At 49.1% G+C, this 15306-nt stretch overlaps 1 protein-coding gene across 1 annotated transcript in view; it reads left to right on the forward strand.

Annotated features, from left to right (window-relative positions):
- ANKH (ANKH inorganic pyrophosphate transport regulator) overlaps positions 1-15306 on the forward strand; it is a 125030-nt gene extending 109724 nt beyond the window's left edge. The window contains exons 9-12 of the mRNA XM_019753533.2: positions 9011-9140; positions 11550-11673; positions 12221-12320; positions 13856-15306. Of these exons, the coding sequence (XP_019609092.1) occupies positions 9011-9140; positions 11550-11673; positions 12221-12320; positions 13856-13969 (468 nt within the window). The 3' untranslated portion in view covers positions 13970-15306. The remainder of the gene's footprint in view (positions 1-9010; positions 9141-11549; positions 11674-12220; positions 12321-13855) is intronic.

Below are 15306 nucleotides of genomic sequence, written 5' to 3' on the forward strand. Positions count from 1 at the left end.
TTCTGGATTATTCCTTCACATGCTCTTAGGTGGAAGGTCGCTCTTCCTCACTCCAAGAGCACCTCAGACCTCTGTCCTAGCCACCTGCCCGTCTCCCTCTTGACACCCTCTCTCTGCAGGGCCTGGATGAGGACACGATCACTCTTTCCCACGTGAGTGGCCATCTCCTCCTGGCCCATCAGACTGTGTCCATTGAGGGCGTTCTGCTGGTCCCCAGCTTCCTGAGATAAGCCTTGTCTGGAAGGGACTAGGTTGAAGGCTGCTGGAAAGAGGAGAGGGTGACGGAGTGACCTGTAGACATCAGGCCTAGGATCGCTGGGTGCCTCTGTCACATCTTGCCTGCCAGAGCCCTTGAGGTCAGGAGGAAAAGAGGTGGAAGCCACTGCAGAGTTTACGGAGAAGATATTTGGTATTTAAAACCTTTTAGTCCTAAAGCTTCAGAATTGCAGATCAGAGAGCCCCTCCCGGCTGAGAAAGAAAGCAAAAAAGCGGGATGTGAGAGAAGGAAGCAGTCAGACACATCCACCCTGCATCAGGTTATTTGTCTGTGACACTCTGAGATAATCCCTTCCCGCGAGGTTCAGCTCGTCTTAAAATACATTTTATGCTGTTCACTTGAGATACGTCCTCAGAAAGCACAAATCCCAAAGATATAAGCAGGAACTCCACTCTGCCTTGTCCCCTCCCCCCAGAGCTGGCGCCACCTTGGAAAGACATCGAGGTGACTGAAAAGGTCTGTATTTATAGTGCCCCTGATCCCTGCCAGCGCCAGGCCCGGCCACCTGCTCCTCTCAAGGTCTGACTGGGCTGTCTACGGCGCTGCTGGCAGAAAGAGGCAGAGTCTCAGGGAACAAACACACCCTGCCTAGAGTCGCAGGCATGGAGTCTGGCCGGCCCCACACGGCCTGTCACAGCCTCAGTTTCCCCAGTTAGGAGACCTTTTTTCTTCATTTAAGGGCCAGTTTTGCATCTTGCAGCTCAGGCTGAGCCCCTCCAGTCCCACCTGCCTCCTCTCCACATGCAGCGGATAAGGTCTCAAATGCTCTGGTCAGCGTATTCTCTGTTGCTGCTTCATGGGATAGCGTATTTCACTACCCCATGAGCAGGTCAGGAATTTCTTTTTCTTAGTGGTGTCCCATCACCCGGAGCTGTACCTCAGTAAAAGCATGTCAGTCCTGAGAGCTTCGGTTGTGTGCTAGAAAGCTGCAGAATCCTAGCTGATCAATGTAAAAGCCTCTATCCCACAGGACCTCGTCCAGTCGGCTGTTTTCAGAGTTAAAAGTTGGGTTTGTGAGAATGACCCAGCCTCGATTTCCTGTTGCTTAACCTCCCCTCCAGCTGTCACTCAGCCGTCCAGGGCAGTGGTTACCACAGGCCTCATTCCAGCCGTGGTGCCATGCCGACCTTGTGTCTCCAACAAGGACAGCCTGTTTAAGGCTTTGTTTCTGCTGAGCGGCCCCACCCCCGCACCCCGAGACTGCCTTCTCATTGTTCACATTATCCAGGAGAAGAAAATGACTCTCTTGGGCTCGAGGAAAGGGACAAAAAGAGCCAAAGGTAAATAAACAGAATTCAAAACTTTCTCATCGGGCATCCCCTGGGAGCGTACTGTGTACCAGCTGGCCCTTTGGTCACCTTTACACATCCCAGAAATACGGAAGGAGCAAGGCTTCCGAGTCCCCAAGGCCTGAGTTGAAATCCTCGCCCCACCCTTTACCAGAAGGGTGACCTGGGCAAGTCACACAGTACCTCTAGGTCTGGGTGTCCCGATTCTGGGCTTGTCATGCAGATTAAATGAAGTAACCTATGGGACGCTCTTGGTGTATAATAACTGGTAAGGGTTAGTTCCTTCCCACTGAACCTCTGCCCATATTTCCCTTTAAAGCTTCAATAGTCCAGCATTCGCTTTTCAAATCTCTATTCATTGTAGATTTGAGGGGCTGACTGGTTTGTTTGGGAGAGCTCAGAGGAGATGTGAAACAACTAAGACTGGTCCCCAAAACTACAATGACAGTACAGATCCACAGTGCATTCTTAAAACAATTAGCAAATGAACGAGCATACTGCGGTGTTGTGAGCAGGTTCAATTTTTTTTTTCTTAATTTAATTGTGGTAAAATACACCTGACATAAAACTTAAGCACCTGAACCATTTCTCAGTGTACAGCTCAGTAATTCACATTGTTGTGCTACCATCACCACCATCCATCTGCCGAGCTCCTTTCACAACGCAAAACTGAAACTTTAGACCCATTAAACAGCACCTCCCCACCCACCCTGTTAGTTCCAGTTTGACTATTAACAGTCAAGGAAAAGTAAAGGCTAACACTCAGCCTCCTTGTGAAGAGCGGCGCGGATCCGAGCAACCTAAAGAACTCAGCTGGGGTTGGAACGTTCTACATATTCTTCAAATCTGGTGAGAATAGGAATGAATTAAACATTCTATAGGTAGATGGAATGGGCGGGGGTTTGACAACCGGAGCGCCCTCTGCAGGCTTGGTGCATGGCGCCCCCTGCTGTTTGAAATCTATTGTTGCTTTAAATTAATACTTGGCTTTACTAAGAATTGGGCGTCGTCTTAGATCAGGAAATAGCACTGAGTGCTCTAAGGCAGTGTGTGTATTTGGCAGTTTCACTAAATCTACATGATGGTAGGAGCGATTTAGTTTCCATATTCTTTAAAAATAGCTGTTTTTAAATTACATCTGAAAATGTTGATTTTTTTTTACCATTAGATGTGCTATAACAGTTAGTGGTTGCATCAACTCCCTTGTGAAAGTATTATATTCCGGAAAGATAGTAGTGTAACAATAGTTATGACTGTCGCCAAGCCACATGGAGAATACTAGGTAGTACTACATAAACATTCTAGAACATGCTTATCCAAGCTCCCTAGCTTAACCGAAAACCAAGCTGTTTCTCTCAGTAATAGGTGGAGTTTACTCCATCTGTTTCTGCCTGATAAAAGTTTTGCTAGCCTGACCTGACATAAAAAGTCCCCCACCTTTCCTCTCCGTATGGTATTGTAATACTCTGATTTTTCCTCAGAAGGTTTTCCCTACCTCTGACTTTCTCCTATACAGAAGGGTCCCTCTTCCTTCACCCTCTCACAGTCTGTCCTTTGGTTTTCCTGCTGCCCAAGTGGCTTTTCACCGACCCCACCCCCCACCGCCCCACAGCTCTGTAGGACAATGGCCCTGTTCCCTCTGGTGATTACTACAAGCTCCCTCCCTGTCACCCTCTTTAATGCTGCTCCCCAGAAAGTGGGCCATTTTCACACGTCATAGAGGCTTTAGTAGGCATTTCCACTCTAGCGAAATGGCTTTGTTTTTTTCTTCAAAATTGGGACTCACCCTGGTTCTAAGAGTCATCCTAATGGAATGCTGTGTCATTCCACTGGGGATGTGGTGACTTCTCATGAACTCTCACTGTTAGCAGTAGGAAGACTCTTAGAAACGACCCCATCCTTCAGGTAGTGGTCAGCAAATGAGAGTGAGAAACCTTGGAGAGGACAGGCCAGAAGGGTCCCCAGAGAGCAGCCAGGCCTCCAGCCTGAAGGCAGAGAGCAGTGCTCACGTCACATCGCATCAGACCTCCAAATTGGACCATTTCTTACCTCCCTCTGGTCCAAGGTCATCTCCCCTGGATTGTTACATTAGCCCCCTGCCAGGGTGCCCTGCTTCTGCCCTGGCTCCCCACTGTCTGCTCTCACAGCGCTGGGCAGCCTGACAAAAATGACAATCTGATTACATCACTCCTCCACTCACAACCCCCTGTGGCTCCCAGCTCTCTGGGAATGAAAGCTGGTGTCATGACCGTCACCCACAAAACCTGTAATGAATTCCCCCACTTCACCCCACCCCATCCCACCTCACCCCTGCAAAGTGCATACAGCCCATGCAATTAAATGCTAAGAATCAAAAGGCCAAATGGCATTCCTTGGGTCTACATCAGCTCTCTCTCTCTGAAAACTCAAGCAAAATAGGAATGTGTGTTATCTGATAGTGTCCTGCCTTGTTTGGGCCCCTCCACCCCAAGTAAATCAAATCAGTGTGCTTTCTGCTTGGAGTGACCCGGGGTGCAATTTCCCAAGACGCTGGCTGTGATAACCCAGCTGCCAGCCACCCTCTGATAGCTGCCCCTCCCTCTAAATCAAGACTTCTCTCATCCCTGTCTTAAGCACATGTTAAGATTGACAGCTACAGGGGTCCCTTTTATTTTAAAATGCTTTTCTCACAAAGAAAAAGGAATACATGTTCTTTGTGGAAAACAGGGAAAAGTAACAGAGGAAAATAAAATCAATCTTAATCTTACCACCTACGGATGACTCCACTGATAGCATTGTATTACTGTCCCAGGAACCCTTTGGCGATAATGATAGTTAAGATCGATTGATCACACTCACTGTGCCCAGCACTGGTGAAGCATTCTGTGAAGATCACAGGGCCCAGACGTGCTGGTGGTCTGGTCGTCTGAGATGCGCTAAGGAGCTGGCACCGGAATGTAAATCAACTCATTCACCAGACACACAGTGCAGAGCCGGGCTGTAACCACCTCTTTGTACACGGTACTGTTGAGGGTAAACCACTGGTTTACCCAGTGGAGACTTAAACCCAATGAAACTTCTGTTGAACCTTTCTTTCTAAGTAAAAGCTCCAAATAAAAATGATGCCTAGGGCCAGCTATTTTAATTCAAAACAGCTGCATGTATTTGACTTGTTCTAACTGCAGGGGACAAGAACCCCTGACTTACTACTAATCCTGATTATAAAGGGTAATGGACACTGCTTTGTGAGTTCTTCAAAGCATGGTCAACAGCTTCTGGAAACTAGGTCGAAACCAGAGCTCTTAGCAATATCCCTTTTTGGCATGGAATCCTTTTAGTATGTGCAGAAATGGCTGTGCTACTGTGCTAAGCTTGTATGTTCTGAGTTCAAATGCTGATGGAGACAACTGGCTTCTTCAAATCCCAACCCAAAATTCTCAGGAAAGAGTCTCAGATTGTGCCAGGGCAGGTCAGGGACCGACTCTGTGTGTGAGGATGCAGGTCTTGGGAAAGAGGCGCCTTCTGTGGTGCTAGTTGACTCACCGTGGAACACCTCAGACCAGGGGTGTTACTTCTGTAAGGCTAAGGGTGTCCTTCATCCTCTGTGCACACTATACCCCTACGTGGGGATCTGAATTGATGGTAAAACTCTGTCATAACTTAGCTCATTGTTATAGGGATTTAGAAATGAAAGGTTAAATACTGCCCCCAACACAGAACAACTACATACAGATAAAGCCTGCTTAATGGATTGCCTCTAATGAAAATGTTAAACATTATGCATTGATCTGCCCAACCAAACCATCCTTAGAAATGTGACCGTGACATATACACTAACGGAAACTGTGTTAAGACTGTGAATAAAAGGGCTGCGGCCCAATGGGGGTCAGTTTCCAAAGAGGCTAATACAACGAAAGAAAATAGAATGCCAGTGGTCATGAAGGTAGAAGTTCTGTCTGGCATGGACTACACACTATGGGAGATAAAGTGTATCTTAAAATATGAATAAGTATTTCAAAGTTCTAAAGTAGAAATTTCATGGTCAGTGCCTGTCCTGAGAAAAAGAATCAGTCTTTCAAATAAAAGAGGAGTGGCTTTTGGGTCTCCTGTTTCAATAATCTTTTGTTTTAGAATTATTGTAGATTTGCAGAAGTGTTGTAAACACAGCACAGAGTCTCACATACCCTTCACCCTCACTCATTTATCATATCTGAGGAGCCAGCACTGATACATTAGTACAAACTAAACGCCATCGTTTATCCAGATTTCACTAGCTTTTTCCTCATGTCCTTCTGTTCTGTCCCATCCATATGACCGTCTTGTCTCCTTTGCCTCCTCTGATCTGTGAGAGTTTTTTAGACTTTGCTTGTTTCTGTGCCCTTTGCCAGTTTTAACGAATACTGGCTGGTTCGGTGTTGTGTAGAATGTGCCCTAATTTGGGTTCATCTGTGGTGTTTCTCATGGTTAGATGAGGCTTATGGATTTGGGGGAGGAAGACCATGTGGGTAAGTGCCATCCTCATCACATCTTATCAAGAGTACATGCTATGAATATGACTTACACTGCTGATGTTGACCTTGGTCACCTGGCCGAGATCATTTTTGCCAGGTCTCTCCACTGTTAAAGTTTCTTTTGCACCCGTTTCCATGCTATACTCTCCTTGGAAAGAAGTTACTGTGGACAGCCTGGGTGGGGAGGTAGGTTCCACCTCCCTGAGGGCTGGGGTATCTACATAACTCAGTTGAAATTCTGCGCAGGAGATTTGTCCCTATTTGTTTACTCATGCCAATATGGACTTGTGGGTATTTATTGTAGACTGTGGGTCATAATTCAATACTACATTATTTGTTGCTCAAATTGTTCCACCTTTGGCCATTGGGAGCTCTTTCTGCTGGTGTCTCATGTCATTTGACATGTTATTCCAGGCTGATCATCTTGTATATTTCCAGCCCTAGCCCTAGAATGAGCCATTTCTCTAAGAAGCCCTGGTTCCTTTTATTGGAGAATAAATAGAAAAACCAAGAGCTGGGCACTGAGTGGGTTGTTCCATTTTGCTGGCCGCTTCCTAATGAGATAATATTGACAGCAAGCTCTGCAACAGAAAATCTAGCCCTGCTCTAAGGAACAAATCATGTCCATTGTCAGTAGTTTATTAGGTTTGTGTTCTGGTTTGGCAAAGTCAACGTCATTAGGCTCCGCAAATATTTGAGGAACACAACATGTCATGGTCAGCTGGGAGGGCATGTTCTGAGTCGAGACAACTCTGGGTGAACTCATTAGAATGACACTTTTCCTGAAATATTCTTTGTTAGTTTAACTTCTAAAAGCTTCTTGTTTTCTGAAACAGACTGTTTAAATTGGGTCTGATTACTGTGCTAGGGCTCACTCCTTTCCTTAGGGGAAGTTGACCTGCAGGTAGGCATTGCAGCTTTTCACCCACACCATGCCTACTGGGCAATCCAGGAAACAGGCATTTTTTAGGAACTTACTGGAAGGCTAGAAGCATTGCTACACTGGAAGTACGGCAGAAACAAAGGGTGGAATTCAGAGACTTCAGGGAGAAAAAGAAAGGAAACTTCTACATGATACACGCAGTTTCTTCCCTTGAAAGATAACACTTACCTGTGATGGCTCAAGCCCCAGCCCAGCCTGACGGCTTTCAGTTCCATTGTTCTAGAAGGCCTAACCTACCCCCTTGGTGAGCCTGGTTGAAAACTCGGAAGAAGCACCTCAGTGGCCTGTGGCCTTGATAGGGGCTTTTAGGGCATGTTTGGCACAGATGGATATCACATAGTGAACAGAGTGGTTTATTAGTGGTGCCAAGTTAAATCATACTGTGAAATTTTGAAAATGAAATATCAAGCCACACTCCTGGGAAGCTCTACTGGAGATCCGTTAAACCTTAATGTGTCATTCTCAAGGGACCAGAAGTGGGGTCACCCATCCCGGTTACAAATACTCAAGTGATTCGGCCCTGGTCACTATCGTTGTGTCCTCGTGTCGGACCCCCTCCAGGGGTTCCTGATCGTCTCCTCCAAGGCAGGAAAAAGCCATGTGGAGAAGCCAGAGGGGGGAATTGCCTGGCTGTGCCCCGGACCCGTGCTTGCACGGTCTTCTCTGACATACACCCTCCTTTTCCTTTGCTTTGCTGCAACTTACAAGCCACTTGACAGTGATTTTGCAAAGCACAGAGATTGCAACATAAGGCATTATCTCACCTTCAGGTCATTGCTGGCTAAAAAACAAATACAGCATTACAGGGATTGTCCTGGACGCTTTCATTTTCAGCAGAATGTGGTCTAGGTGTCTCCAACCGTTGAGGAAACACAAGATGGTTACCCTTCCATAGGTCCTAAGGCACAAATCAGGTGCAGACTTGGGGCGGTGGTCACTTACCTTAATTATTTACAGCTTTACTGCTATGGACAAGCTTGTCAGAGAAATGAATTATGTCTCAGTGCTGTGCTCAGTGTCCTTGTGAAGTTGTGGTGTGAAATTGCCACCATGCCTGGGCTGTAGGTGTGTGATATCACACCCTTTCAGGCTGGCGGCTTTGCAGTGGGACAAACGATAGTACTTCCGTCATGTTTGAAAACCAGTGGGATATACTTCCCAGGTGCTGAAAAACCCATGACAGAATAAAAGCTCCATTGCATTTATAAAGTGAAGCGTATTTATAACAGATCCCCCCAGGTACTTTTAAAACTGTTTCAACCTGACATAGTAAATAGAACCAGCCTGATTCCATGAAACTTAATTTACCCAAAGCCTAAAGGGTGTTATAGTCTAAAATTTCAGTGCTCTGTTTTTACACAACTGTAATTCATTTTATTTTAGGGAAGAATCTCTTGCATCTTAAGAAAGGGAGAGAAACAGGTGATGGAACGGGCCTGGTTGTAGCTCCAATCTCCCCTGTTGGTCTCCCACTTGCCCCTCTGTTTCCCAAAGTTCCCAGTTTCGAGGCTGTTGTCTGTTCTCTTAACCAGACTTTAAAAAGTTTCCAGGCCTATAATTACCCTAAGCATTACTATTTCCTTTCTCACTAAGTGTGCTGATGCAGTGTGGTTCTGCATACACCCAGCTGCTTTCCGGTCACTTTGTATTATTTGGCTAAGCTGTAGAAATTGCATTAGTAAGCATGTCCTCTCTGCGCGGACTGAGCAGCTAAGTGGTCGTTAAGCTTTCCATGATGGCACACTGGTCGCCCTCACTGGACCAGTTACCCACTCAGATGTGTCCACGTCTGCCTTGCTGCCCAGGTCCCTTTGGGCAGATGTGGCCGACGGACTGGGGCCTGTGTTGGCAGGTGACAGTAAAGTATGCAGTGGCTGGAGGACTGGTGTGCCCGCCAGTGCTGGGCGCGTCGGCCCTCTCCCTGAGCTCCTTGGGACGTGGAATGCCCGACGTTCTCGTTTCACTTATTTGTGCCTTGTCCTGACATCCTTGCTGTCTCCCCCGCCCCCAGCTCTGTTTTGTGATGTTCTGGACGCCCAACGTTTCCGAGAAGATTCTGATAGACATCATTGGCGTGGACTTTGCCTTTGCAGAGCTCTGCGTCATTCCTTTGCGCATCTTCTCCTTCTTCCCAGTGCCAGGTAAAGAAAACCAGAACGAAAGTCCAATTCCTCCTGACCCTCCTGCCCGAGTCAGTCTTCTCTCGTTGGAAATGTTTGCAGTCATGTCCCAAACAAAAATGTAAAATTGCGCAGTGGGTGGCAAAGATGCAAAGACATTCTCTGGGAGGTGGAAAGCTCAAGAAATGAATCAGACAGGAATCATTTGTGTTTTAAAGGGCAGTGGTTGTAAACACAGTAAAAAAGAAAGACCCAACGGGATAGTGTGAGAAGTCTGGGAGGAGAGAACTGCTCCGTATCCTGATTGGGTGGTAGTTACATCTATGCCTGTTCTCAAATGCTTAGAACTATACGCTCAAAAGTCAGTTTTTCGATGTCTTCATTTAAGAACTAAAATGGACAAAAAGAAGGTAGACTGCTAAAACCTGGAGATGTACAAAGAATGAGAGCAACTGCCGGAGATAAGAATCTAGGGACAGAAGTGAGGCCAGTTGGCACATGGCCAGAAAGGAAAAGCCTACGCCAAAGTATAAGCCAGCTTGGGAATTCCCAAACCCACAGAGTAGGATGAGGTATGCCATAAAGAATGAGGTAGTTTTTCATTAAATGAGAAAAGCGGTTGCAGGATGGCTGACTATACGACCTTTTCTATAACAGATATATGACGCATGTGTCTATGTATGTCTGTACGGAACATGTTTTGGGTCAGTGTATGCATGTCTACATATTCTTTCTAGAAGTAACTCACCAAGCTGCTCACAGTGGTTGCCTCTGGGAAGCAGGACCAGGGCCCAGGGGTCAGGACTGGGAGGAAGACCTTTGTACTATATTCCCTTTCACACCGAGTGCGTGTCGTTACCTGTTAAAATTTTTATTGCCCAAAAATTCCACCTACATCATTGAGCTGCTACGCCAGAATTTGAAGAGCCACAATTAGGTTTAGAAATGGGCCATAGAGTAGTCAAGGTCAGGGCCAGTGGTGCATCCGCCAGCCCTGTGCTGTCCCTGAGTCAGGACACAGCTGCCCCTGCTCTTAGCCGCCAAGCATTCCTGGAGGCTGGGCCTCTTGGGTGTCAACTTCCCGGCTGTGGCAGAAATGGAGGCACAAAAAGAGCACAGACTTGGGAGTGGTGTGTGGTCTTGGTCAGGGCCACCTGGGGGAGACAGGCTTTGGAAGGTGACGCCACCTAGAGGAGATTGCACTCGCTGGAGATTAAGGCACTTGCCATCACTCCCCAGTCTCTAAAGTTGGGGCTGCAAGTCCCAGAGAACTCCAGCTAGGATGGGCTGGGACTCACCTGTAGTCTCCTCTTGACTCCACTTCCTCACCTGTCAGACTAAGGGCTTCCAGACAGCCATCAATCAGCCTCCACCTGTCCTTTTAGGTGTAGGACAACCAGGTTAGCATTCCACTGGGGGCCCTCACGCTTGCCCTCGACCAAACCCAAGTATGTGTCTGTGCCTCTGAAATACACAGCTCCGCCCATTACACCAGGAAAACATCTCCAGATGGAGCCTGGACGTGAGTTTTCACCCCAGGCATGAACACTTTCTTCCCCTTCTAAAGGTCTTTGCCACCCCACAAGGATAAAGGACTAGGCCTGACGCCTCCTTAAACCCCTTCCAGGGTCAGATCAAATCTAGACCTTCAGGGCCCTTCTTCCCAATAAGGGGGTGCACCCTCCACAAGCAGACTCAGTCTGTATCACTGGTACCCTCCTTCATGCTCAGGCCCGGCGCCCTGCCCTCCTGCACTCAGGTCTGGATGGCGAGAGGGGTGAGGTCTTTGTGAAGGATTGGCATGTCAGACAGACAGGGAGCTACTGGGGGAAGGCAGATGGGGATGACCGCAGTGCATGTGCGTGGTCAGAGGTGTGGAGGGAACACGGGCACCGGGCGAGAGCAGCACCCTTCCTTCCCCGAGGCCTCTGGTCTCCACGCCGCCCTAGGCTCAGTGGGGAAGGTTTTTGGTCCAGCTTTCCTCCTCACCCACAATCAAACTGGATCACTGTCAAGTTGCCTCTTTTCTCTGAGTTTTCTAGAGAGGAATGATCAGAGTTTGAGGCTGGGGTGGAGTTGGGGCTGGAGGTGGCAGGAGTGGACAGGACCATCCAAGGAGCAGGCTGGGCCCCGCGGGGCATCCTGCTGGGTTCCTTCCAATGGAGGAAGGAAGCTGCCCGCAGCAGCCCGCTGCCTTGACGCTAAGGGCTGTGATGAGGCAGGCGCTGAGGCAGGGACACGGCTGCCCAGGCCCAGAGCAGGCATCAGGAACCTGGCAGGAAGGGGATGTGACTTGCCCAGGGCAAAGGAAGGCCTGGGTCTCAACCTGCTGCCCGGGCACCGCGTAGGTGCTGCCGGAAGCTGGACGCTAGAGGGTGCAGGACTTGGAGAAGCAGGCCGTGGTTGACAAGTCCTCTGCTCTCCCCTCAGTCACCGTGAGGGCCCATTTCACCGGGTGGCTGATGACACTGAAGAAGACCTTTGTGCTGGCGCCCAGCTCCGTGCTGAGGATCATCGTCCTCATCACCAGCCTCGTGGTCCTGCCCTACCTGGGGTATGTTGTCGGGGCCGTGGGGCTGTGGGTCCTTCTGCCGCTTAGTGCTCTGTCCGGAGGCCTCCCCCTGCCTTTTCACGGGACATCCCCAAGCACCTCTAGAATTCAAGATGCAGAACCTGGGCTCTCATAGGAAGCTGTTGCCATCCATCCTAGAAAAGTACTGTCGGGGTCAGGCCCCCCCACGGTAATCCCTGAGCACCCGCTGTGGCCCCCGTCTCCTGGGGTGCGGCGGTGGTCATTCCCTTCAACTTGGAAACTCGCACTGTGTGAGAGGAGGCTGGGAGGGGCTGCAGGCTCACGAGTGAGGGGAAGTGGCCTGAACAGCGGACGCTGAGCTGCAACCTAGTGGGGAGTGGGAGATGGCTCTGCCTGGTGTCCAGGTCACCTCCCCACAAAAGTAAACCATTTATTAAGTGCAGATCTCGAATGCGATTGTCTGGTCCCTCTTTTGTCTACACCCTTCCTGGGTTTTGGCTGGGTTTTGACTCAGTGTGTGCCTCAACTGGGCTTTAATGACAAATGGTCTTTGGGTTCTTATCCCCAGGGTACACGGAGCCACCCTGGGCGTGGGCTCCCTCCTCGCAGGGTTTGTGGGAGAATCCACCATGGTCGCCATAGCAGCCTGCTACGTCTATCGGAAACAGGTGAGATATAGCGACTGACGTGCACCTGCCGTGACTGCAATGCCTCCTCCCAGGTGTAGGGAGACCTGAGTGGGTCCCCACCACCCACAGTGGTGGGGACACCTCACCTTCATCCTGTACTTCAGCTGGGCCCACACTGCCCACCAGGACCCCAGGGACCCTCTGCATGTGAGCAGCCCTCACCGCCAGAGTTGCTCAGGCCTCGGTCAGGTCTGCTAATGAGGGGACACCTTCTTACGTTCTTAGGGAAGTCATTCATTCCTCACGCCCACCTTGCTTCAGAAGGCAGCCGTATTTCTCAGGAGGGGCAACTAAAAGAATTGGGATCTACAACCCTGCCTCCTACTATTGCCTCTAGGGAGTTAAATGATGTAGAAACTAAATAATGGTTTTGACCAACCAAGAAAATCCTGGAAAGGTGATTTCCCTGGCAACCAAGTCCTCCCCCTAAGTTCTTATAAACTCAGCCTTGCTCACTAAGGAAGGACCAGCCTAGAAAATGTGTGCTCAGGATGCCGTCTCTCATGCTTTGCCCTCTTCAATCCAGCTCCCACCCACTGCAGGAAGTGCTTCCTGACTCCCACCACCAACACCGCACACACACACACACACACACACACACACACACACACAGTATTTACATACTCTGAACCTATTACTAGCACAGGATTAGTTTATACTGCAGCGTAAAATTAGTGTATCTAATTATTTTGGGGGTATATTTCTTTCCTTTCAAAAGTTATGAATACTCAGGGAGCGGGTACCCCATATTACATTATTCATTCAACAGAGAAGGGACAAGATTAAGCAGGGAGTGGATGGAGGTAAGAGAGAGGAGAAGGGGTCCAGGGCTAGACCCCTGGGGTACACTAGTGTGGGCTCCCCCAGCCATGGGAGCCGGGTGGTGACAACTGAAATTCGTGGAGACCAAGGTCGGGGTTTTACCTGGCAAATATGATTAAGAAAAGAGGGGAAAGGGAATGATTATAATTACTGAGCATTTCATTTAAGCTGATGGAAGAGGGGAGAGGGGACAGAGGGGGCAGGGTCCTGGAGGGAGGGGCCACACCGCAGCGTTGGCCTGTGGGTGGTGCTGAAGGTGTTGGTAGTGACAGGGTCTCCGCTGAGCCCATGAGCTCTGATCTCCACAGGAAAAGGGGTCAAGGCATTGAGAGGCCATTTACTGCCAGACAGGCAGCACGTCAGTGCAGCCACCGGGAATTAGGCTGCGGGCAGGGCCGGAGACCATGACAGCAAATCTGGGACTGGCCCAGAGGGAGGACTACTCCAGTCACAGCAGGCCCCGCGCTCATCTGCAGGAAAAGGGGGCTGCAGGGGTGGGGCGAAGGGCTGCAGGGAAGTGGCGTCCTCACGTGCAGGCAGGTTTCCATGAACGAAGGAGCAGCCTGGGTGAGGTCACCCAACCATTAACAAGCTCCAAGTCTGAGCCCCTGGTGGCCTCCCCCCCACCCCCGCTCTTGGCTCTGCTATGTGTCCCTATCACAGCCCCCGCTGATGTGTCTTCTTTGGTCTAGAAAAAGAAGATGGAGAACGAGTCGGCCGCCGAGGGGGAAGACTCGGCCATGACGGACATACCCCCGGCAGAGGAGGGGGCAGACATTGTGGAAATGCGAGAGGAGAATGAATAAGGCCCGGGACGCACGGCACTGCAAGGACAGTGGTGATGGGACTTCAGTGTCGTCTCCTCTCCCATTGCATTTTCTGTTTGGGTTTTGGTAACGAAAGAGGCCTTGATTTAAAGGTTTCATGTAAAAACTCTCTGGCATACTGGGTATGCCCACACTCAGGCGGGGACCTAGAGATGGTCTCTGCCATGGCTTTGTACAAACCAACAAAACAATTGACTTCATGCCCCCGCTTCATGAAAACCCAGAAGTCCTAGCTGCCTCGTTGTCCAAGCGGTCCCCTCCTCTCGCCTCCCTGTACAATCTCCACTTGGAACCAAAGGACTGCAGCTGTGCCATCCATCGCTTCTCGGCCACCACTGCCCAGCTGGCCACAGACTTCACCCTGTCCCTTTGCATCTCTCTTAAGAATCCACAGGTTACAACGGGGCTTTCTTTGATTGGCTTCGCAGTGACATGGCTGTGTGACCCCGGTGGCCTCCCACTGTGGAGTCAACTGTCTGCTGCACACGTGCAGAGGCTCAGTGACCGGCTGCAGCCCGCAGTGGCCGTGCTCACTGAGGAATGATCTACGAAGGCGCTGGGTGGACGGATGGAAATGATGTCCTCTAGGAAGGTTTGGGAGCCACGGGAACAGCCAACGGACGCAACGGGACACTCGCGTTTCACCTTTCCCCCTGCATCTGAGTGAGCTCCCGCCTGCCCCGCCGTGTACATACCTGAGCTAACTCTTTCAAGTTGTCACAGAAGCGCATCTTCAAATGTCAGCATCCTTCCCCGCGTCTTTCCCTGAAGCCTTGCTTTTCACTCACCTTTCCTGAAGATGGCACTAGAGCAAGGGAAATGGAGCATTCTAACTTTACATTTTAGTTTTTTTAAGTGAACTGAAGCTTTAAGTCATAATCTAGCATTCTAATGCCAGGTTGCCATATCGTAATCTTTGAAGTAGATTTATTACCTGGTTCTGCCACTCTCAGTCATAACCATGCGGTACCGGTAATCCCAGGTATACTCCCCTCTCACGCCACAAGAGAAAAAAGCAAGACATTTTATAAACAATATCAGAGTCACTATGTGATATTCCCTGAGACGACACATTTGAAAACCATTTAGTGCAGTATATTTTTCTAAGTTTTGGAAAGCGGGTTTTTCTTTTAAAAAAAAAAAATTATGGACACAGTTCAGCAAATTCTTGATTTCGTTGAAATTCCTAGACTGAAAGAACCTAAACACAAAAGTATTTTAAAGATATAAATATATACTGTATATGTTATGTAATTTATTTTAGGCTATAATACATTTCCTATTTTCGCATTTTCAATAAAATGTCTCTAATACAA

The sequence above is a fragment of the Rhinolophus sinicus genome, linkage group LG03 (genome assembly GCF_036562045.2).
Source record: "Rhinolophus sinicus isolate RSC01 linkage group LG03, ASM3656204v1, whole genome shotgun sequence".
Classification (NCBI taxonomy): Eukaryota; Metazoa; Chordata; class Mammalia; order Chiroptera; family Rhinolophidae; genus Rhinolophus; species Rhinolophus sinicus.